The 25,372-nt window shown below is 42.5% G+C and overlaps 1 protein-coding gene and 1 long non-coding RNA gene across 12 annotated transcripts in view; one reads left to right on the plus strand and one right to left on the minus strand.

The window, feature by feature from the left end:
* GHR (growth hormone receptor) overlaps nt 1–25,372 on the plus strand; it is a 313,209-nt gene that overhangs the window by 262,480 nt on the left and 25,357 nt on the right. For all 10 annotated transcript variants that reach the window (XM_086361584.1, XM_086361582.1, XM_086361589.1 and 7 more), the window contains 3 exons: nt 6,775–6,904; nt 18,425–18,585; nt 22,911–23,089. In XM_086361584.1, the coding sequence (XP_086217710.1) occupies nt 6,775–6,904; nt 18,425–18,585; nt 22,911–23,089 (470 nt within the window). The remainder of the gene's footprint in view (nt 1–6,774; nt 6,905–18,424; nt 18,586–22,910; nt 23,090–25,372) is intronic.
* Nucleotides 1–25,372, minus strand: part of LOC147350285 (uncharacterized) — a 171,460-nt gene that overhangs the window by 26,152 nt on the left and 119,936 nt on the right. The gene's annotated exons all lie outside the window — the stretch shown is intronic.

Raw genomic sequence — 25,372 nt, forward strand, 5'->3', positions numbered from 1 at the left:
TGTCCAACTCCTTTCAGCTCCTTGGACTGTAGTCCACCAGGCTCCTCTGCCCATGGAATTTTCCGGGCAATACTGGAGTGGGATGCCATTTCCTTCTCCAGGAGATCTTCCCAACCCAGGGATCAAACTTGTGTCTCTTGAATTTCCTGCATTGGCAGGCAGGTTCCTTATCACTAGCACCACCTTGGAAGCCCATTTTATCTCTAAGGCAGCTTACTTACTTAACAATAGTGATCAACCAAGAAGTTTACAGACTTCTTTTACCATATTTTGACAGGCTAGCATCCATCAATAGTGATCAACCAAGAAGTTTACAGACTTCTTTTACCATATTTTGACAGGCTAGCATCCATCAAAGACAAGACATTTATTTAGTAAAGGGTTTAAGATGCTCTAGGGTGGAGAAATCACTGAATTTCTGAAGCTCTTCAAATAGGTAAGTGCTTTGAAAATAACAAGTGTACTTTGGAGAAGGATGAAGTGAAGAGAAATTCTCTCTGTTGTGTCTGACTCTTTGTGACCCCATGGACTGTACAGGTCAGAATACTGGAGTACCGGGTAGCCATTCCCTTCTCCAGGGGATCTTCCCAACCCAGGGATCAGACCCAGGTCTAATGCATTGTGGGCAGATTCTTTACCATCTGAGCCACCAAGGATGCATGGCCTCAAAGCAGAGGTTCAAAAGGGAAGACTCCAGAAAGCTGGGCAAGGCGTTCTTTTCCCTCCACCTAAGTGTTTACAAGTGTGTGCAAAATACAGTGCCCCCCAGTCCAGAACCTAGTCCCCAGGAAGACCAGCAAATATTTAGGCTTTACAAAAAAATAAAAGGTAACATTTTAGAAACACAACTCAACCACCTAGCCCATTCCACTTATTTACTTATGAAGTTCATTTGTCTGTTCTATAAAATTGTCTTTTGTATGCCTTTGCAAGTTTTCATTCTTAATCATATCAACGGCCTTTGTTTTCTTTCCTTACTGTCTATGCCACCCAATTCAAAAAGCAGCTGTCAACTGTCTGTGCTCAGTTATGCTTTGGTCAGAGAGCAAGGTTGTCTCTTCACAAGATACTGAGTCCCCAGCCCCCTTTCAGCAGTGATAACAAGTGTCCAGGACTGTTGACAGCAGATGGTCCACATGACAGGCTATAGGGGAGGTTGTACGTTGAAGGGCACATGGCTGCAGTGTGCCTGCCTTCCCCTCCATGACCTGGTGCTCCAGGAAGAACGTTGTCCTTTCCTTCCCAAAACCCCTTTCCTTCTAGCCTTCCCCTCCCACTTCAATTGCTCCTCTTCTTCCTTCTCTTCTAACCCTGAACCCTCAAGCACACATTGGGCACTTGTATGTGATTTCATTTGGCTTTTGTTTCTGTTTTGTCACGAGTTGAGGATGGGAGAGTGTGACTGGTGAGAGAGGGGAAGAAGGCAAATGACTATTTCAGTGGCAGCAGCTGCTTGATGTCTGTGTCCTGCCCCGGAAGATTGTCTTCCTCCAAAGGGAGAGCCCCTGGGCAGGGAAGGGGGCCCGGCCAGTCTGGCTGCAGAGTCAGTCATGGTCACTGTCAAAGGCGATGTGGGGCAACCAGCAGAGCCTCCCAGCCATTTGTGATCCTTCTGTCATCATAGGATTGAACATAAATCGACTTTTCAAAACTTGAATTGTAATAAAACTCTCTTCAAGCTTTCTTGGAGTAATAATTTCAGTAAGAATACTAATTTATTTTTAATTTTTATTACCAGTTTATAGTCCACCAGAAATTTGGGCAGGTTTAGCATTTAGATGTAGTGTTTTATATATGTATTTGCAATCTCTCTTAGTTCTTCAAGGGTTCATGAACCATTATTATATTCTTCGGAGGCCATAATTAACATTCATATCCTTCTAGCACCCTCCAGAACTTGGCTCACAGGACTAACACCAAGTGACACTCTTCATCTGTAGTTGTGCTAGAGCTGATCGGAGAACCTAACGCTATGGAAAGCCAACTTTTCAGTGCTTACATATAGCTGTGTTTCTCTACAGCAGTGGCTGTCTCAACCTGGGCTGCATATTTCAAGCAATGGGTGAACTTTAAAAAATCTCAATGCCGATGCTGCACCCCTGCTACATTTGGTCAAGCCTCTGAAAGTAGACCAAGGGATCAGTATCTTTCACAATTCCTCGGTTGATTCTGATGTGCAGCCACAGTTAGGAAATCCTGCTCTTAGGGCTTGCCAGGTTACAGATAACCGAGAGTTTAGTTAGAGCACGTCTGTTTGCTCATCATCTTTCCTTTCTGGGGATTTTTGAGAAGCAAAAGAGAATTATCTAACAAAAAAGCTACTATTTTTTGCTAGTACCAAGAGTTTAGATAAAATCACATAGATTTGTGTTTTAATCCCGTCTGCATACAACAGTAATATAAATATGGGCAGCTCACTTCTCTGAACTCCAGTTTTACCCATTTCTAAGTGTAAATAGTACCTGCCTTCTAGAGCTGTTATTAGTGTTAAAGGAGATTATATAAGCATGATATTATCAACATGATGTAATATATAGCATGATGTATGTAAACTAGTAATAATAACTAAGTATGTCATTACAGTTATTTTCAAAATGGAACTCCAAAGAGAATAAAAATGAATCCCAAATGTATTATTAATATTTTTGAATCTTGAGCAGTGTTAATACTAACATTTCTTCAGGAGGCAGGACCACTTGAGTTGAAATAGTCATTTGTCTTAGTGAGAATTAATTTCTCACTAAGGGTCAAAGGTGGTTTCTCCTGTCCATTGCAACATTAAGAGATGCTGTAAATGGATAGTGTACTACACTGTCTTCAGGGCTATACTAAAAAAAAAAAAAATCACGAACAGGTAAGAAGTATTTCTACTTTAGAAATGACTGTATGTGGCTCATCAAAGAGGAACTCAGAGAGTATCATAACCATTGGTCGTCTTCATAGTGAAACACAGAACAAGTTTCTACTGGGATTTTTAGATCTAATAGGTGCTCATTTTAAGGTTAGGCCAGTACCTCTCAGATTTGGAAAAGCTCAGTATGACTCTAAGGAACTGGACTTAGGAATGCTGAATGTCTTCAACCACAGTGGTAACAGCTGAAGCAGGAGGAAACTAAGAAAAAGAGAAGCAGCCAGCTATACTGCAGTTCTTCTTGCCTCCAAAAGGGAATTTACCCCCTTTCCTATGCTCATGGTGACATATTCTATTTGTGACTTATGTCATTCTTAAATGGTTCTTTGAAGTTCTGATGTGCTCAGTGACTCCTTGCAACCCCATGGACTGTAGCCTGCGAGGCTCCTCTGTCCATGGGGATTCTCCAAGCAAGAATACTGGAGGGGAGTGCCATGCCCTCCTCCAGGGGATCTTCCCAACCTAGAAATTGAACCCAGGTCTCCTGCATTGCAGGCGGATTCTTTACCATCTGAGCCACCAGAGAAGCCCAATATATTAGATTTATTCCTTATATATCAACAACATTCAAACATTTACTATGGTTAGTATTTTTCCCTATCCTTCCTCCACATGGACTTAGCAGGTGGGCCTGCTTCAGATTCTCTCACAGGGCTGTGCTCAAAGTGCCAGCAAGGGCTGTGGTCTCATCTGTGGTGTGGACTGGGGAAGGATCGGTTTCCACACTCACTGAGCAATTGTTTCCCAGGATTCAGCTCTTGAAGGGTTGTTAGACTGAGGGCCTCAACTTCTTGCTAATTGTGGACCAGAGGCCACCCTCAGTTCTTTGCTGTGTAGTTCTCACCACCATGGCAGCTTGCTTCAGCAAAACCGGCAAGAGACTCAGCCAGCCAGCAAGACAGAAGTCACAGTCTTTTGTATTCTAATCCCAGATGCGATATCCCCTCAATGCTGTTATATTCCACAGATTCAAGCAAGTTGCTCAAGGGGAGAACATACTTAAGGTTGTGGATAACAGGAGCCTGGGATCCATGGGGCCACAGCACCTAACAGCACACACCCAGCCATAAAAGAAAGGAAAGAAGGAAGGCAAGGAAGAGGCTGCAAAGAAGAAGGAAGAAAAAAAAAAAGGAAGGCAGGGAAAGGAAGACAGGCAATGAAAGACAGACATTTAAAAAAAGACCAAAAAAGTAGCTTTGCTGCACTGCGTCTACAGCAGGATTCCTCTGTGGGCATGTTATTTCATCACATTAGCACCACAACTATGAATTTCCTATTTCTTACTTAAAATGGAAGATAATATGGGGGCTTTCTATACATCTGGAGTTAAAAGGAAACAGAATAATCAGGAACAGTAAGTTGAAGCAAGCAAAATGTGTTTCAAATTAATTCTTTCAAGTTCTTTTCCCCCAAGCTAGCAATTTTTTTCCTTCATGTTTCAAGTTTTCTGATTGGATTTATTCTTTTTACCAGTATGTGGCAGGCTTATTGCACAGAGGCTATAGGAACCTGAATGGTGTTTGCATTTGGTGTTCTCTGGCAGTTTCGGCTCAAATGCCAAAATTATATTTTGATCATGTGCATTGTTATTAACAGCTGTTTATGTCACTTAAGGGCTTTCCGGGTGACTTAGCTAGTAAAGAATCAGCCTGCAGTGCAGGAGACCCCAGTTCAATTCCTGAGTCGGGAAGATCCCCTGGAGAAGGGATAGGCTGCCCACTCCAGTATTCATGGGCTTCCCTGGTGGCTCAGATGGTAAAGAATCTGCCTGCAATGTGGGAAACATGGGTTCGATCCCTGGGTTGGGAGGATCCCCTTGAGGAGGGTATGGCAACCCACTCCAGTATTCTTGCCTGGAGAATCCCCATGGACAGAGGAGCCTCGTGGGCTGCAGTTCACGGGGTCGCAAAGAATCAGACACAACTGAGCAACTAAGCACAGCACAGCACATGTCACTTAACTGTAAAAGTGACGTCATAAAGTTTAAGAAAGAGTTCATCTATTCCAGCCTCTCTATTGAGGAAGTTGAGGCCCAAATGACTTGGGAAGTTCAAGGCTAAATATTGTCAGAGCTGAGACTAGATCACAGATCTCTCAATTTGAAATCTGGTGTATTTCCTCTCCTCACATTCTGTGCAAAAGAGCAGTCAGAATGTGCATTCCTTCCTCAACATTGCAGGTATTAAAACATGTTTATTGTTGTTGATGTTAAGTCACTAAGTCATGTCCAACTCTTTGCAATCCTGTGGACTGTGGTCCACAAGGCTTCTCTGTCCCTGGGATTCTCCAGGCAAGAATACTGGAGTGGGTAGCCATTCCCGTGTCCAGAGGATCTGCCCCACCCAGGGATCAAACCCACGTGTCCTACATTGGCAGGCATATTCTTTACCAGTGAGCCACCTGGGAAACCCTAAAACATGTTAGTTGTGGCTTAAATGTGGTTTATTTAGCACTTATTTTCTGGAAGGATCTAAAAATAACGCTTCCAGTGCATCAGCTAATAGAAAAAGAACTTTTCCAGCAACTCTACTGTATAATAAAGTGTTTGGCTAACAAAACACACACTTTTTTCATTTGCAACAGATCATACAAGCTCCTATGCTTCAGTTAATTAATACTGACCACCATCTTCAAAATGGCTATGGAAATCAGAAAAAGAATTAAAACTGATACACAAAAATTTGTTTTGCCTCAGACCTACTGCAGATTTCATAGATGCAGAGGAGTCTGCTAATATCCTCACATCTAGGTGGCTTTCTCCACTTCCCATGTTAGAATTGATACATATGTATGCATAAGTTATTTAAAGTAGGTATCTATTTAATAAGTTTACTGGCTGAATCTTTTAAAAGAAGGCAAATGTAACTTTTCATCAAAAATTGGTAAAAAGAGAAAAGGCTCTGTGATGAATGCTGTGGTCCCCACACGACATCCCTTGGGTCCACCTGGTGCCAAGACAGTCATCCATGGTGGTCAGCTGCCACCATGCATATCACTGGGCACATTTCAGGTGCCTGTCAAGGTTTCTAAGAAGTCTAGCAAGGACCCTCGACCCATGTGCAGGTGCAGCCTAGAAGTTTGTGGGCATTTGTACCTCCTGGACAGCCCTCAGCCTTGGGAGGTAGGAGTTGGCATATAACACCCTGGTCTTCCAGACAAGGATACCAGGAAGGCACACTCTGACAGCTTCTCAGAGGGACCTCTGTGGGGTTGCCCCCGCCGGCCACTATGGGAACGAGCTGAATAGCACACACCGTATTAGCTGTTCTCTGTTCCCCACATCCCTCTCTTCCTTTACCGGAGTCACCCTCCTAGTAAACTGCTGCTGCTTCTGCTGCTAAGTCGCTTCAGTCATGTCCGAATCTGTGTGACCCCATAGACAGCAGCCCACCAGGCTCCTCTGTCCCTGGGATTCTCCAGGCAAGAACACTGGAGTGGGTTGCCATTTCCTTCTCCAGTGCATGAAAGTGAAAAGTGAAAGTGAAGTCGCTCAGTCATGTCCAACTCGTAGCGACCCCATGGACTGGAGCCTACCAGACTCCTCCGTCCATGGGATTTTCCAGGCAAGAGTACCGGAGTGGGGTGCCATTGCCTTCTCCTACTTGTGCCCAAGTCCTCATCTCTAACTCTGGTTTCTTAAACAGCATCCCCCACCCCAAGAAATAATGTTGGAAATAAAGACAAAATGGTTTGTTCCTGGAATCAAGGGCTAAGAGAAATAACTGACAACAGCTCTGAAGCTATGGCCCAGAGAAACAGCATTTCTAGAAGTGGTTGCTCTTGATCACTTTAAATGTGTGTCTCATTAGGACCATCCATTACCCTCCTGATTTCATGACTTGTCTTGTCTTTTTACTCTGCAGATTCTTCTGGGAATCCTAAATTCACCAAGTGCCGTTCACCTGAACTGGAGACTTTCTCATGTCACTGGACAGATGGGGCTAATCACAGTTTACAGAGCCCAGGATCTGTACAGATGTTCTATATCAGAAGGTATGGGCTTCATGCTTTTCTGATTTCTGTCCATGAATTTTCTGATGAAAATCCATTGAGTGTCATGCAGTGGTGGGAATGGAAATAATCTTCTTTGGTGATCTAAATGCATTCACCCATTCATTCATTTAAATATATTAGTTAAGCCCTTACTATATGTTGGGTACTATTTTAGATGCTGGAAATATGGCAGTGATGACAAAAAGTCCCTGTCCTCCTGAAGATTAATTTCCAGTGAGGAAAGACAGACAAAAATTTTAAAAATTAAAAAATTAAATTTCAACTGGTATATGGGTTACTGAGAAAAGTAAAGCCAGGAAGAATGTTCAGCTCAGTTCAGTTCAGTCGCTCAGTCATGTCCGACTCTATGCGACCCCATGAATCGCAGCACGCCAGGCCTCCCTGTCCATCACCAACTCCCGGAGTTCACTCAGACTCATGTCCATCAAGTCAGTGATGCCATCCAGCCATCTCATTCTCTGTTGTCCCCTTCTCCTCCTGCCCCCAATCCCTCTCAGCATCAGAGTCTTTTCCAATGAGTCAACTCTTCGCATGAGGTGGCCAAAGTTCTGGAGTTTCAGCTTCAGCATCATTCCTTCCAAAGAAATTCCAGGGCTGATGTCCTTCAGAATGGACTGGTTGGATCTCCTTGCAGTCCAAGGGACTCTCAAGAGTCTTCTCCAACACCACAGTTCAAAAGCATCAATTCTTCCGCATTCAGCCTTCTTCACAGTCCAACTCTCACATCCATACATGACCACAGGAAAAACCATAGCCTTGATTAGACGGACCTTTGTTGGCAAAGTAATGTCTCTGCTTTTGAATATGCTATCTAGGTTGGTCATAACTTTCCTTCCAAAGAGTAAGCATCTTTTAATTTCATGGCTGCAGTCACCATCTGCAGTGATTTTGGAGCCCCCAAAAATAAAGTCTGACACTGTTTCCACTGTTTCCCCATCTATTTCCCATGAAGTGATGGGAACGGATGCCATGATCTTCATTTTCTGAATGTTGAGCTTTAAGCCAACTTTTTCACTCTCCTCTTTCACTTTCATCAAGAGGCTTTTGAGTTCCTCTTCACTTTCTGCCATAAGGGTGGTGTCATCTGCATATCTGAGGTTATTGATATTTCTCCCGGCAATCTTGATTCCAGCTTGTGCTTCTTCCAGTCCAGCTTTTCTCATGATGTACTCTGCATATAAGTTAAATATCTGCATGTGCATGAGAGCGTCTGAGGATGAGTGTGTGAGTATGAGTGAGCACGTGTGGGTGCATGAACGTCAGTGTGTAATAGTGGGTATAGTGTGACTGTGCATGAATGTGGGAAAGCAGGTGAGTATGCATGTGTGAGTATGTGTAAACGTGTTGGGTGTGTATGGATGCGCATGAGTGTATCTGTAAATGGGAGCATATGGGAGAGTAAACGTGTGAAAGTGAGCATGCATGAGTGTGTGTGCCTGTTGAGAGCCCAGGTGATACCTTAAATGAGGTCTTCAGAGACCCCTCTATGGTACCTGAGAGCAGAGACATAAAATAGGTGAGAGAGGCCATGTGACTATCTGAAGGAAAGACTGCACAGACAGAGGAAACTGCAATTGGCTGACATGGCAGGTTGGAGGAACGCAGGAGGCTGGCTAGGACAAGGTGGAAGACAAGGAGAGTGATGCGGGGAGAAGTCAGAGGGTTAGATGGGACCAGACCGAGACAAGCCTTGAAGGCCACAGCCCAGCCGACTTCCTCTGTGGTGCAAAGCCATAGGGTTTTTGTTTTTAAGATATGTGTAAGATGGTTTGGTTCCTATGTAGAAAGTCGACTTTGTCTCTGTTAAATTCATTATCTTCAATAAGGGACTGTGATACTTCTCTTTTCCATTTTTACGGGTATTCCATTAAAGAAGAGTGAAGACAAAGATCTTTCAGTGTAATCACCATCCAAGTCACTTATTGCTTGCCCCTCACTTGGTATGATTTGCATTTCTGTATATTCTCATGTTGCACCTTTATGCTCTTTAAAAGCCTAGGCTCAAACTCTCTATCATCTTCTCTCGTCCACCCAACCCTCAGGGAAGGCCTAAACCAAGAGGCAAGGTTAGTGGAGACCCGATTAAGTGGTGGTCATCAGTCCCAGGATGGTGCTATTGATCCCCCGGAGGAGCCAGGAAACTAAAGGAAGGGGCAGCAGTCAGTGAAGGGAGAGAGCTTAGGGCCAACCATCCTATATTTCAGCCTGGCTCCAGCCTTTGCTCCAGAGTAGTACTGGACAGATTAGTCATTCTGTCCACAATTCAGCCACCTCATACGCAAAATGAAGATAACAGAGCTTGCCCCATGGCTTCTTGGGAGGATTCTATTAACTAATGCATGAAAAAGCCTTATCACAGTGCTTGGTGACAAGCATAGTAAGTACTGAATGAGTAATAGCTGCTATTCTTATTATTGTAGTATGAGAATAATTTAAAATACTATAGAATTCCAGTTCCTGGGCTACAAAAGCATTTTTTTTTACTGCCTATGATTATTGATATGCTATATTCCATTTTTAATGCAGAGCCGGGTGCTTAATTTGCAAATAAATACGTTGAATTAACAACCAGGATGGGCCTTACTCCCCTGGTGTGAGAGGTCTCTCAAACATACCCCAAAGGGCACACAAGGATGAGATGCTTGGGCACCAAATGAACTTTTACCCCTGCAAGGCTGATACGCCAGGCTTCCTTGTCCTTCACCATCTCCTGGAGCTTGCTCAAACTCATGTCCATCTAGTCAGTGATGCCATCCAACCATCTCATCCTCTGTCATCCCCTTCTCCTCCTGCCTTCAATCTTCCCCAGCATCAGGGTCTTTTCCAATGAGTCAGCTCTTTGCATCAGGTGACCCAAGGATCGGAGCTTCAGTTTCAACATCAGTCTTTCCAATGAATATTCAGGATTGATTTTCTTTAGGATTGACTGACTTGATCTCCTTGCAGCCCAAGGGATTCTCAAGAGTCTTCTCCAACACCACAGTTCAAAAGCATCAATTTTTCAGTGCTCAGCTTTCTTTATAGTCCAACTGTCACATCCATACATGACTACTGGAAAAACCATAGCTTTGACTATACAGACCTTTGTTGGCAAAGTAATGTCTCTGCTTTTTAATATGCTGTCTGGGTTTGTCATAGCTTTTCTTCCAAGGAGCAAGCGTCTTTTAATTTCATGGCTGCAGTCACCATTTCCAGTGCTTTTGGAGCCCAATAAAATAAAGTCTGTCACTGTTTCCATTGTTTCCCCATCTATTTGCCATGAAGTGATGATGGGGCTGGAATGCCATGATCGTAGTCTTTTTAATGTTGAGTTTTTTTGTTTTTTTTTAATTTCAAGAGTTTATTTGAGCATCAGTTTGAATTCTTCAATGCTGAACTGAATTTGGTCAGAAAAGCTCTGAAGACGAGCTGGAGAAGGGCTTTTATAGAGCGACCTCAGAGGCAAAGAAAGAAATTACTTGATGGGGCTACAGTTTAAGTGGTGGCTTTCTTTGGGAAAGCATAGTTGGCCGTTTGTGATTGGACATTCTTTTTTTTTTTTTTTTAACTTTACAAAATTGTATTAGTTTTGCCAAATATCAAAATGAATCTGCCACAGGTATACATGTGTTCCCCATCCTGAACCCTCCTCCCTCCTCCCTCCCCATACCATCCCTCTGGGTCGTCCCAGTGCACTAGCCCCAAGCATCCAGTATCATGCATTGAACCTGGACTGGCAACTCGTTTCATACATGATATTTTACATGTTTCAATGCCATTCTCCCAAATCTTCCCACCCTCTCCCTCTCCCATAGAGTCCATAAGACTGTTCTATACATCAGTGTCTCTTTTGCTGTCTCGTACACAGGGTTATTGTTACCATCTTTCTAAATTCCATATATATGCGTTAGTATACTGTATTGGTGTTTTTCTTTCTGGCTTACTTCACTCTGTATAATAGGCTCCAGTTTCATCCACCTCATTAGAACTGATTCAAATGTATTCTTTTTAATGGCTGAGTAATACTCCATTGTGTATATGTACCACGGCTTTCTTATCCATTCATCTGCTGATGGACATCTAGGTTGCTTCCATGTCCTGGCTATTATAAACAGTGCTGCGATGAACATTGGGGTACATGTGTCTCTTTCCCTTCTGGTTTCCTCAGTGTGTATGCCCAGCAGTGGGATTGCTGGATCATAAGGCAGTTCTATTTCCAGTTTTTCAAGGAATCTCCACACTCTTCTCCATAGTGGCTGTACTAGTTTGCATTCCCACCAACAGTGTAAGAGGGTTCCCTTTTCTCCACACCCTCTCCAGCATTTATTACTTGTAGACTTTTGGATTGCAGCCATTCTGACTGGTGTGAAATGGTACCTCATAGTGGTTTTGATTTGCATTTCTCTGATAGAGTGATGTTGAGCATCTTTTCATGTGTTTGTTAGCCATCTGTATGTCTTCTTTGGAGAAATGTGTATTTAGTTCTTTGGCCCATTTTTTGATTGGGTCATTTATTTTTCTGGAGTTGAGCTGTAGGAGTTGCTTGTATATTTTTGAGATTAGTTGTTTATCAGTTGCTTCATTTGCTATTATTTTCTCCCATTCTGAAGGCTGTCTTTTCACCTTGCTAATAGTTTCCTTTGATGTGCAGAAACTTTTAAGTTTAATTAGGTCCCATTTGTTTATTTTTGTTTTTATTTCCAATATTCTGGGAGGTGGGTCATAGAGGATCCTGCTGTGATGTATGTCAGAGAGTGTTTTGCCTATGTTCTCCTCTAGGAGTTTTATAGTTTCTGGTCTTAAGTTTAGATCTCTAATCCATTTTGAGTTTGTTTTTGGGTATGGTGTTATAAAGTGGTCTAGTTTCATTCTTTTACAAGTGGTTGACCAGATTTCCCAGCACCACTTGTTAAAGAGATTGTCTTTAATCCATTGTATATTCTTGCCTCCTTTGTCAAAGATAAGGTGTCCATATGTGTGTGGATTTATCTCTGGGCTTTCTATTTTGTTCCATTGATCTATATTTCTGTCTTTGTGCCAGTACCATACTGTCTTGATAACTGTGGCTTTGTAGTAGAGCCTGAAGTCAGGTAGGTTGATTCCTCCAGTTCCATTCTTCTTTCTCAAGATCGCTTTGGCTATTCGAGGTTTTTTGTATTTCCATACAAATTGTGAAATTATTTGTTCTAGCTCTGTGAAGAATACCATTGGTAGCTTGATAGGGATTGCATTGAATCTATAAATTGCTTTGGGTAGTATACTCATTTTCACTATATTGATTCTTCCAATCCATGAACATGGTATATTTCTCCATCTATTAGTGTCCTCTTTGATTTCTTTCACCAGTGTTTTATAGTTTTCTATATATAGGTCTTTAGTTTCTTTAGGTAGATATATTCCTAAGTATTTTATTCTTTCCGTTGCAATGGTGAATGGAATTGTTTCCTTAATTTCTCTTTCTGTTTTCTCATTATTAGTGTATAGGAATGCAAGGGATTTCTGTGTGTTGATTTTATATCCTGCAACTTTACTATAGTCATTGATTAGTTCTAGTAATTTTCTGGTGGAGTCTTTAGGGTTTTCTATGTAGAGGATCATGTCATCTGCAAATAGTGAGAGTTTTACTTCTTCTTTTCCAATTTGGATTCCTTTTATTTCTTTTTCTGCTCTGATTGCTGTGGCCAAAACTTCCAAAAGTATGTTGAATAGTAATGGTGAAAGTGGATGTTGAGTTTTAAACCAGCTTTTTCCACTCTCCTCTTTCACTGTCATCAAGAGGCTCTTTACTTCCTCTTTGCTTTCTGCCATTAGGGTGGTGTCATCTGCATATCTGAGGTTTTGATATTTCTCCCGGCAATTTTGATTCCAGCTTGTGCTTCATCCAGCCCAGCATGCCGCATGATGTACTCTGCATATAAGTTAAATAAGCAGGGTGATAATATACAGCCTTAACGTACTTTTTCCCCAATTTGGAACCAGTCCAGTGTTCCATGTCCAGTTCTAACTGTTGCTTCTTGACCTGCATACAGGTTTCAAAGCAGCCAGGTAAGGTGGTCTGGTATTCCCATCTCTTTAAGACTTTTCCACAGTTTGTTGTGAGCCACACAGTCAAAGACTTTAGCGTAGTCAATAAAACAGAAGTAGAGTTTTTTTCTGAACTCTCTTGCCTTTTATATGATCCAACCGATGTTGGCAATTTGATCTCTGGTTCATCTGCCTTTTCTAAATCCAGCTTGAACATCTGGAAGTTCTCAGTTCATGTACCATTGAAGCCTGGCTTGGAGAATTTTGAGCATTACTTTGCTAGCATGTGAAATGAGTGCAATTGTGCAGTAGTTTGAATATTCTTTGGCATTGCCTTTCTTTGGGATTGGAATGAAAATTGACCTTTTCCAGTCTTGTGGCCACTGGTAAGTTTTACATATTTGCTGGCATATTGAGTGCAGCACTTTCACAGCATCATCTTTTAGGATTTGAAATAGCTCAACTGGAATTCTATCACCACCAATAGCTTTGTTCATAGTTACACTTCCTAAGGTCCACTTGACTTCACACTCCAAGATGTCTGGCTTTAGGTGAGTGTTCACACCATCATGGTTATCTGGGTCCTGAAGATCTTTTCTGTACAGTTCTTCTGTGTATTCTTGCCACCTCTTAATATGTTCTGCTTCTGTTAGGTCCATACCATTTCTGTCCTTTTTTGTGCCCATCTTTGTGTGAAATGTTCCCTTGGTATCTAATTTTCTTGAAGAGATCTCTAGTCTTTCCCATTCTATTGTTTTCCTCTATTTCTTTGCATTGTTCACTTAGGAAGGCTTTCTTGTCTCTCCTTGCTATTCTTTGGAACTGTGCGTTTAGATGGGTATATCTTTCCTTTTCTCCTTTGCCATTCACTTGTCTTTTTTTCTCAGCTATTTACAAGGCCTCCTCAGACAGCTGTTTTGCATTTTTGCATTTCTTTTTCTCGGGGATGGTTCTGATCACCACCTTCTGTACAATGTTATGAACCTCGAGCCCAAATAGCCGAGCACCATTTATCTGGAAAGGGTAGAATTGATGGGATTAGGAGTATTCAGAATATTAGTATTTGGAGAAGGCAATGGCACCCCACTCCAGTACTCTTGCCTGGAAAATCCCATGGATGGAGGAGCCTGGTAGGCTGCAGTCCATGGGGTTGCTAGGAGTCGGACACGACTGAGCGACTTCACTTTCACTTTTCACTTTCATGCTTTGGAGAAGGAAATGGCAACCCACTCCAGTGTTCTTGCCTGGAGAATCCCAGGGACAGGGGAGCCTGGTGGGCTGCCATCTCTGGGGTCGCACAGAATCGGACACGACTGAAGCGACTTAGCAGCAGCAGCAGGGCTGCACCTAGTAGAGTACACACGTGTGGGGCTTTGCATCACCTGCTTACAGGAAGAGGCAGATACAGATGCACTTTCTGGCTCCAGTCACTATTTCTTGGAAAGCAGTTCCCAGGTACCTCCTGGAACCATAGAATCACAACTCCCCGTCCCTGGCACACAATTGAAACTGTGACCCGAAGTCATCCAGAGGCAGAGTAGTGGAGGCAGGGAGGAGTGGGATGGGGCCACTGCACTCCAGGCCTGGCCTTGGTAGCTAAAGCACCAGGGAATCTAACCAGGTCAGGCTGGTCCACAGGACAGGCCCAGGCTGCATGCTTGGCTGGCTCTGTTTCCAGCCAGGTGAGCCAGTGGAAGAGGCAGCCAATTCAGAACAGTCTGTGCCACCCTGTGACGGGACCATGCCAGGTTCAGCCTCGGAGCTGGGCTGGGACTCTGCAGGAATGCAAATTGCAGGCCTGGTGAAAAGGGGCCTCTAGGAGTCTGTCAGCCTGCTCTGCTCTCAGCCTGTTCCTGCAGATGCCTCATTTCCAAAGAAGTGGGCGGGTGAAGACTCGTTCCCAAAGGCTATATATCCCCACCCCCACAAACACCCCCTCAACAAATTATCCTGGTTTTTGACAAGAAAGTTCATTTGCCCTGCCAGGTTGTAGAGGAAATTAGAAAGGAAAATGAGCAGTGTTACTTAAAAAAGAAAAAGAAAATGTTAAATATTAAGCCTAAAACACATGATCTGGATAGCTTGAAAACAGTTGCCCTTAGGACATAAATGATGGTTTGTTTGGGGTTTTTTGTCTTCCGGTTAGGTACCTTTAGGTGGAAAGCACGTCTTCTGCTCTTTATTCTGATTTTTATGGATAGGCTCTTTCTAGAGTTCTCAGCCCTGTTTCACAAGCCAGTCTGGGAACAAACCTAAAGCACTTAAGTCTTGGGACTAAAAGAAGGAGAGAGTAGCTTTTAGAAATGGGCTTTGGTCATCTGTAGAGAAATTCAACCCAGTGAAGGCAGGCAACAGAGCATCTGTGTCGTGTGTCCATTTGGTGTTTGTCTAAATTTAACAGTTTAAAAATAAGTTTTAAGTATGTATTTAAAATAAAATTCAACTTCAGTTAATGAGGGAGGGGGTTGGGAGTTGTGTTTTGAAGTGGCTCTTCCTGATCCATTGTGCTTTAGAGAAGTACTTTAAGTTGTTTGTTCTGTGGAGCTAATGGGTTGGAGATAATCTAAACAGGGCTTTTCATACCATCCCTTGGGGACCAGGTTGCTGACAGGCCAGAGTTGAGACACTGCATGCCATACACAGAGCTCATCTCCCATTACCAATCCAGACCTGCTAAGCACCGGCCTACGTCTTCAGAACGTTTTCATACTGACTTTAATACTGTCAATTTGTTAAATACATTTGACTATTATACAAAACTTGACTCCTTAACTATTATATGAAAATCTCATTCCCTAGGCAATCTTGTTAAACCATTCTCTTTTACTACACTCGTATTTATTTTTGAAAGTCTATCAAGATAAACTATACCATAGTGCAGTGACCTACCTATCTGTATTTTTCTATCTTTTTCCTATTCTGAACACACACACACACACAGTTTATCTTTCCTTCTACCCTCTACCCCCTTAATTTTCCCATTGGAGATGAATCTCCCTCTCATCCAAGGATATGGAACTTTTAAGAGCCTCAGCCAGAAATTAAGGAACAGTCCACTGTCCATGTTAATCCCAAGTTCTTTCCAACAGCTGATGAGCAGCTGTCTCAAGGACCCCTTGATATTACATAAGTGTCCTCCTAGTGCCAAACAGACCAGCTTGGGAAACAGCTGTAAAGAAGAAAATGTGTGTCTTCTCCCAGCTTCTCATCCCTTTCTTCCAGTCCCTGCCCTTACACAGCCTGTGGGGTCCTTCTTGTCTCCTGCTGCCAAGCACCCACTCCCTAGAGCGATGCTCACAGACCTCCACAGCCTGGCCCACCAGCCACAAGCACCTCAGGGACACAAGGTCATTCCTTCCCCCTTCTGCCTCAGCCACACGTTACCTGCTTTATGTCTCCTTAATTTGTAAAACACCCTCTCAGCCTAGTGAAGAGTAAGTAAATAACGAATGACGCCATCTAAGTAGCAATCCTAGTTTAAGAAAGTTTTGCCCAGTGATTCCACTGCCTCTATTCCCTCTCTTCTTTCCCCTATTGCCACCTTTTAAACTTTTACCCTTCTTCAAGATTGCTAAGAGTACCTCACTCACCCCGAAGCCGCCCATGAATGGTCATGGCAATCATTCTCTTTTCTAACTCCAGTGAGCACCACGTATGAACACTTGCCCACTCTGCTCTGTAATATGGTTTCTCGTCATTCCCCTGAGGCTGAAGTATTTCTTTAGACACACATGACTCCCCTGTATATATCAAGCACAATATTTTATGTATAATTGATGCTTATGAAACACTCATGTCCTGAATAAAGGAGACCAAAAAAAAAAAAAAAAGTACTCAGTGGATAATTTCTGAGTCGCCTTCTAGCCTGAAAGTAGGGATCAAGGCCTATTAATCCTTATGGCCACACAGTGCTAGTGTTAGATATGATACCTGCAGAGTGCTTGCATAGGAGGCACCCAAAGATGACTTGCTGAATTTACTCATTCAGGCAGGCAGGCAGATGGGAGGTTGGAGGAGAGCTGTGTCACATTCTCTCACATATTGCTGCTGGGATGGACTTGAGTCTGAGCCATCTTTTGATTGCTCTGCATTTTTGTTCAGGTCCCCTTGGCAGCTGATCAGGGTGAATCCTTTCCCCAAACTCCGACATCCTCCCCCAGTGACCTTCCTGCCATCTCTTTTCCATTCGACATCAGTTCTGCTGTTTTTTTTTTTCTTAATTTTATTTTTAAACTTTACAATATTGTATTAGTTTTGGCTCCAGTTTCGTCCACCTCATTAGAACTGATTCAAATGTATTCTTTTTAATGGCTGAGTAATACTCCATTGTGTATATGTACCACAGCTTTCTTATCCATTCATCTGCTGTTGTTTTAAGTCATCGAGGTAAATAATGCTTTCTGTAGAATGGGGTGGAGGTGAGTAACTCTAGGGTGGATCTTAGATATGGAGGTATAGCTTTTCTGATTTCTTCAGTGTTCTCCATGTGTCCATCTGTCATCTATGACTTGTTTCATTTGGTCTTATCTGATCCAAGATACAGAAAAGGATGAGCTCATTCTTTGTAGAGAAACACTCACAAAGGAACTGATAGGTAAACACATTGATTCAATACAGCCCCATTTTTGTTTTTTCCATTCTTTTGATATTATAATTAAATGTCCATTCCCATTTACAAAATGGACAAGAAAAATGCTTTCTTAGTTTGGAGAATTTTTTTTAATTTCTGGTCTGGGTTTTAAATTTCTTTGGTTTCTTCTATGAGTAGAGGGGGAAAGGCTAGGAGTCCCATGTTTCTTAAAGGTTACCTGGATGTCCAGCATGTTTGAAATGTTACCAAGGCTCTTTGTTTAAGAAAAGATATCAGGAATATGGGAAGGAGTTCAAGGCATCAGGAAAACTCCCACCCTCCACTGCCAAGCACAGGACAACCTTGCAGAGGAGATGGACATAAGATGCAGTGGTTCAGAGTAGGGTGGTAGCTGATTTTCCTCTTCAGGACCACCCACATCTCACTGTCACTCAACTTGGAGAACACCATCCATGTGTCGCCTCAGTTTCTTCCGCCATGAGTTGGGGAAATACCCAGGTCTAAAGACTCAGCTGTTCGCTGGGATTCTCTATAGTTTAGGAGTTGATTCTGCAGTGTTTTAATAAAAGAATATTTTTAAACCTCTGTAAGCCTCAGAACTTTCATCTGTAAGATGGGGAAAGTACCTACCAATGAATCACTTAAATTAGGAGCTGGCACCTTATATGCAGTCAACGAAGGGATACTTTTACTATAGATAGACATGCCAAAAGGCCTCCTCTCAGTCTGCAGACACTGATCGTCAGTCCACAGATGTGCTAGTCCTTGGAAATGGTACCACTAAGATACTTGCTCATAAAATACTCGTGTCCTGGTTTATTGAATGTGACTCTTAAGCAGCTTGCTTTGAATGGCACTATTGCATGATTTGGGGAACAATTCTTCCTTTTTACCCTCCATTTCAGGGACATTCAAGAATGGAAAGAATGCCCCGATTACGTCTCTGCTGGTGAAAACAGCTGTTACTTTAATTCGTCTTATACCTCCGTGTGGACCCCCTACTGCATCAAGCTAACTAGCAATGGCGGTATTGTGGATCATAAGTGTTTCTCTGTTGAGGACATAGGTAAATCACAGGTTTGTGTTTTATTTGACATGGCTTTAGATTACATAAGCGGGGAAGGCTGCAAAGTCCAAGTGCATGCAAGTAGGAAGACTTTGCCATTGCATTGCATTGCATTCTCTGGGTGGATGGAAGTCTTCTTTATAGCACATGAGATAAGCTGGCGAACAAGAAAGGGCAGGGGGAGCTCAGGTTGGCTCTAATATAGAACAATCTGGCAGGAGGTTTATAAAGGGAAGAATAGGAGTCTTATGGAGTCTTTTCCTTGAGAAGGTCTCTGAATGCCAGTTTGTATTCTTGTGTGGCACTACAAGGAAGAAACTCAATGCACTCTTAAGATTCCTTCTCTCCTCATGATCTGGTATGACGATTATATTCAGCTCTACTGAAATACATTGGCCTTGATCTCTGGCATTCCTATCATAAATGCCTAGATTTTCTTTGGGTTTCCCAGGTGGCGCTAGTGGTAAAGAACTTGCCTGACTATGCAGGAGATGCAAGAGACACAGGGTCAATCTCAGGGTCAGGAAGATCTCCTGGAGAAGGAAATGGCAACCTAGTCCAGTATTCTTGCCTGGAGAATCCCACAGACAGATGAGCCTGGTGGGCTACAGTCCAAGATTTTCTTTGCCACAAGGCATAATCATTCTGGAATTTTACATTGGCAAAACAGCCAAAATCAGTTTAAAGGCATGTTTATAAGATCTCAAAACAAATACTGGAGAAATCAGTTCGGTGAACTAAGTGAAAGATTCAAGCAGCTTATCCCTTGCCCACCATGTGGACACAGGGGAAATGAAACAAGACAAAGAACCATAATTGGAATATTCGTGTTTGTACTATAATAGTATAAACAGCTAAATAGAATCACAAAAGGACCATAAGTAGCTGACACTGATGCCTCGCATCTATCCACAAAGCTTGTTTGTTGCTTACAGGAACTCCTTGGAGCCTCACTTAGATGTGCTGTTCTTGTGTGTGGTTTCCAGGCTGGAAGAGACCGAGAGAGGGAGGGTGGAAGATGCAGATAGAAACAAGTAAATCTGATAGACTGACTGTGGAGGGAGAAGATTGAGAAAAATGTAAAAAGCAGAAGATGACCTGTCTGCATGGTTTAAAGAAACTATTGAATCCAGAGAAGCTATCAGTACTTGAATATATGCCCTAAATTTAGTCATTTAGTCTAATGACTAAATGGGTAGGAGAAAGAATACAGTATCAAAGACTCGTGTTCTAAACCTGTCCTGCCAGTAGCCACCCGACTCGTTCGCTTGGCTGATTTTCACTGAGTGCCTGGCTCCTGGCTGGGTGTGTTGGCTACAAAATGAGTAAGACACAGTCAAGTGGGGAAAGCAGGCATGTTTACAAATAATTGAGATACGGCCAGTAGGTGCTGGCCTTGAGGTGTGTGGAATGCACAGCAAGCCGAAGTGGTGGCCAGAGGTGTGAATGATTGACTGGGCCTGAGGGATGAGAAAGGGCTGCGCGGAGATGGTGACAGTTCAGTTACTTCTTAAAGCCTCAGCAGGAGTTGCCAGGTATACAAGATGGACAGTGTCTGCTAATGGCTACTGAGTTCCAGAAGTGATAGCACGGAATAGTCACAGACTCAGGAGCGGTTTGGCAGGCCTGACTGGTTGACCAGAGGAATCATCAGTGATTCTGTGTGCCCCACAAAGGAACCTAGACTTTACCTGACTGCCCAGGGGTACACTTGAGGATGTTTAAGCAGGGAAATGACCTCAGGATATTTACAAAGCATGTACCATAAATCAGGTATGCTAACTGTGCTAGATGGGTTCTATTATAATTTTCATATCACAGATGGTGAAACTGATCCCCAAAGCAGTTCAATGTCTAGCCCAAGGTCAGAACTACTGGTAGGCAGAGCTGAGATTTGCACGTAGGCAGCATAACTCCAGAGCCCACGCTCTTAACCTCAAAGGCATAGTGTGTATGTATATGTGTGCACGCATGCATGCAAAGTTGCTTCCGTTGTGTCCGACTCTTTGCAACCCTGTGGACTGTAGCCCACCAGGTTCCTCTGTCCATGGGATTCTCCAGGCAAGAATACTGGAGTAGGTTGCCATGCCCTCCTCGAAGGGATCTTTCCAACCCAGGGATCAAACCCACATCTCTTATGTCTCCTGTGTTGGGGGGCAAGTTCTTTACCACTAGCGCCACCTGGGAAGCCAGAGAGTATTGTACTAACATCTCAGGGAAATTCATCTTGGTGCAGGATAGAGGGTAGATTAGAATAGCACAGACTAGATTAGAAGGCTTTGTGATAATCAAGGCAAAAGATGATGACAGGCAGGGTTACCGTGATAGCACGGAGGGAGGGAGCTGAGAATGAGAGACAGCAAAGAACTGGGGTGACCTTATAGCTCTGAAGATGCTGATCACAAGCTTCAGCTTCCTTGTGTATTATGCATATACTCTACTAGACCTCTCAGGGCTGGTCTTTGGATTTAAAGTCGTATATGACTTAGGTGTCTGTCATTTGTTCAGTTTATTCCGTGCTTCTTTGAGTCTCTTCCTTGGGCCAGGCAGTGTTCTAGGTGCTAGAGGCAGGAAGTGTCTGTACCAGGGGGACATTTTATCAGTGCGGGTGGAAGGAGACCATGCTGGGAGGAAAGACAATGTGGAAAAATAGGAGAGGCTGCAGTGGGAGCATTATCACACACGGCCTCATTGAGACAGAGACACTTGAGTAAAGAAGGAAATGAGAAAACAGTCCCATGTCTATCTGATGGAAGAGGGCATAGACAGGGTAAAGATCTGGAGGTGGAAGCACGCCTTTGCTCACTCAAGGAAGAGCGTGGGGTAGTGGAAGGACACACGGAGAGGGAAGAGGAGCATGATCATAAACCAGATCCTGGAGATCAGAGGGTCAAAGCTATGGCACCCTTTAAGCTTTGGTGTGACTTTGACTTTCGTCTGGAGATAGGAAGCCTTTAGAAAACTTTAAATGATGAGCAATGTGATCTAACTTAAGTGTTAGGATGACCAGCATGGCCACGGTGTTGAGGATTGTATCGAGAATAAACTGAAGGGGGACATGGACCACAGGAAGAGACTAGTTAGGAGGCTAATGCTTCAAAACAAAATGATAACGGCTAGGACCAGGTAAGAGCAGAGCAGGTGAAGAGAAGTGGGTAGATTCTGGAAATATCTTGGAATTACAGCTGACAGAATGTGAGGTGATGGGGGGGGAAAAAGTGAGTCAAGGAAGGGTTCACCATTTTCATCGTGCAGGAATGGAGTCATCATTAACAGAATTAGGGAAGGTGGAAGAGGAGCAGGTTACAGGCAGTAGACTAGAAGAGAGATGGTTATTATTATGCTCATCATGGTGGTACTGGGCATTCTCAAAAGGGACCCTGTTCTATATCCTCTATTAAAAGTGCGGGAGGGGTGGGGGGGTGGGTAAGATGCAACATGAGTAATAAGTTTGAGAAATTTTCCCTTTAAAAATATTTTTATAGTTCAGTCATATAAAGCGTTAAGCTTTGGTTTTAAGAACTCATCAATCCCCAACAAAACTGGAAAGATGAGGTGTAGGTATCATTATGCGGCATATGTAGCTTAGCCATTTTGCAAATCCCTCCAATTTAATTTCCAAAATGTGGTCATGACTAATCAAATTGGGACTTTCTCTGTTTTTTTAAAAAGTAGTATCCACTCCACAGAAGTCAATAGCATGCAGTTAAGTGAAACACAGAAAACACTGACTCATCACCATCTGAGATCAGTGTAACGCCCTCCTTCTATACCTGAAGAAACGATCACATGGGGCCAGGAAGACAAATGAAGGGGTATTTACCAAGTGTTCTGAAGGACTGTGCTTCTGTAGCAGTGCAGAAATAAATGAGAAAGAAAATTTAAAAGGCCTTACCCCAGGTAACATACAGAAGAAAAGACTTCTCCACCCCTCGCTCCAAAATGGCCACACGTTTAAATACACTTGGGTCTTTCTGACTCTCTATTCCTTTCAGTTCGGGGTTAAAGTGAATTCCTTTGCCAAAATCCCAAAGTATTCATCTTATCAGAGCCAAAAGAAATGCAAAATGTGACAGATCTTCAAGAATGGCTATAGATCAGATTTTAAACTCAAAAAGGAATTTTTTATAGGGGCTTTTTTTTTCAGTTAATAACAGGTCATCCTTAATTTTAAAAATGATACTCTGCCATAAAGTGGAAGTATAATGATGGGAATATTGGAAGAATCGAGAATAATGTATGAAGTAACTTAGTCGTCTTCGGAAAAATGCATTCCACTAACATCAAGCTATGTCTGTGTACTAATTCTCTGCTGAAATGCACAGTACAACCAGATCCACCCGTTGGCCTCAACTGGACTCTACTGAACATCAGTTTGACGGAGATTCATGCCGACATCCTAGTGAAATGGGAACCACCACCCAATACAGATGTTAAGATGGGATGGATAATCCTGGAGTATGAACTGCACTATAAAGAACTAAATGAGACCCAGTGGAAAATGGTAAGATATTATTACATCTCACATTGAAAAACCCTTTGACTTTTCTTTTTTGTGTTCAACAACCCCTCTCATTTCTAATTAGACTTTCTTTTGACTTAATACCACATATCCCAGTTCTAATTTCTTATTTGAGAAAAATGGATATAATCACTAAAATTTCATGTTGGAATTCTTTAAGACAGCAGATGCTTACATGGAGTTTTATATGGAAACCTATGGAAGAAAAGGAAAATGATTTCTCCAGTCATCACTGGTGTCCGGTCTAACCTTATAACAATATCACATACTCTAGTCACTCAGCTATCTGTGAGGATGTGGCTAAACATGGGAAAGGTTATGATCAAGGTCAGTAGTGAGCTGTGGCTAAATATTCGCCCAGGATTTTAGTTGCCACTGTTCAGCAGACTCCCACTAAAATAAGTTCTTCAGTGACTCCACGAGGGAAACAGAGGGAGGGAACTGATCCCCTAGAGTTTCAGAAGGATGTTTTGTCACATACCCCAGGGAGAATCAAGCTAAGAGGTTTTTACTTAGGCAAGTAGCCTGGTACTGGGTTGACCTCTGAACTCCTCACTTCCTTGCCAAGGGCATGGGAACTGGGCACTGAGATAAATTCCACATGGCACACAAGAAGAAGAAAAGCAGGATTATCATGCTGCTTTCAATGTAACCAACTCTAAATCAGTTTAACCACAGCCACAGGCCTGGCCAAGCCAAGTGGTTTCTGGCCAGTCACCAGGTCGTGCCCAGCATCCTGGCATGGCCTCACTCCTAGAATTGAGACACCAGGCCCTGTCCATTCAGTGAACTGCTGAAAACGGAGCCAGTTTTGTCATTACAGGAAAGTTAAGTTTAGAGCACTATGAACAGTTAAATATTGGCTTCAAGGTTCTGTTTGTGGAATCATTCTAATTTAGATATCTGTTCCATAACTTGGTACAGAAAAGTTTGGCTGGATACTGAGTCAAACAAGGCATTCTAAATTCAAACTTCAGTCAAACATTTATTCAGCAGTATTGAAATAACTAGTATACACAAAGCACCGTGCTGGGCACCCCAGGGCAGCATTTTCCCAAAGTGTAAATTTTGAACCCTTGAGGGTCCCTGGGACTCTTTTAGGGAGTCCACAGGGTCAAGACTATTTCCATAATAATACTAGAATGTTCTTTCCTTTTTTGACTGCATTGATTTACACAGGTGGTACAAAAGCAAGGGTGGAAACACTGCTGCTGCCTTCACACAAATCAGGGCAATAACTCCAGACTATACTGGTAGTCACTATGCTCTGCACCACTCTGTACTCACAGAAAAGAAATGGAAGCAGGCGAGGTGGGGGAGGCAGATGTCCTTGACGAAGCAGTATATATGTTTCTAAGTTTATTAAATCATGATTTCTGACTATGTAGCTTTTTCATATTCTGTGTACGCATAAAGCACTTTGGCTGCATTCGGAGCTGTGGATGGTTATTTTGAGCAAAGGCATTTAAATACCCGAGTTCCTGCTTGAACTAGCTGCTTTTTGCTTGGAACACCATTTTTACTTTGAAGGAACAACTGGTAAACTGATAGATGACTTTTCATATTTGAGTTGGCAAATATTTGGCAAATAGTTCTTGGAAAAGAATACAGTGAGCTTAACACTTCAAGAAAAACAATTGACAGTATTTGTTGCCAGTGAGAAAATTTGAGCTGTCAAGGTTAAGTTAAAATTTTGGAAAACTTCGCCATCTGCAGCTGTGAGCTTGAGAGTGTTCCCAACCTTTGAAGATCTGATGCAATCAATGGTGATCTTAGCAAAAGTGGTTTTTTTTTTTTTAAATATTGTATAATGAAATGTGTGAACAGGTAGAAAATCTGCATAACTCAGTGAGTGATATTTTCCAAGTGACCAATACATGCTGTAACCAAACGACGAATGGAGAAATGATGCATTCAAAATACTAGTTGCAATGGTGGATTTTAATATAAAGAAGTGTGAAAGATTTATTGACATGGTTTCAGATTTCACACTGCAACTAACCTTTAAGAAAATACTACTTACTGAGTTTTTTTGTTGGTGGTGGTGTTGAGGAAGAATATATATAATTAGCTGAAACAGCTATTAAAAGCTCTCTTCCATTTTCTCACTATATATCTGTGAGATCAAGTTTTATTCATGCACCTCAACCAAAATCACACATCCTAACACAGTTTTAATTCAGAAGCAAATGTAAAAATATAAGCATCTTCTACTAAGCCAGATAGTAAAGAGATTCGCAAAAATCTGAAACAATGTCATTTTTT

The sequence above is a fragment of the Bos grunniens genome, chromosome 20 (assembly GCF_055505025.1).
Source record: "Bos grunniens cultivar Pamir isolate PY7600 chromosome 20, Bosgru_T2T1.0, whole genome shotgun sequence".
NCBI classification, from domain to species: domain Eukaryota; kingdom Metazoa; phylum Chordata; class Mammalia; order Artiodactyla; family Bovidae; genus Bos; species Bos grunniens.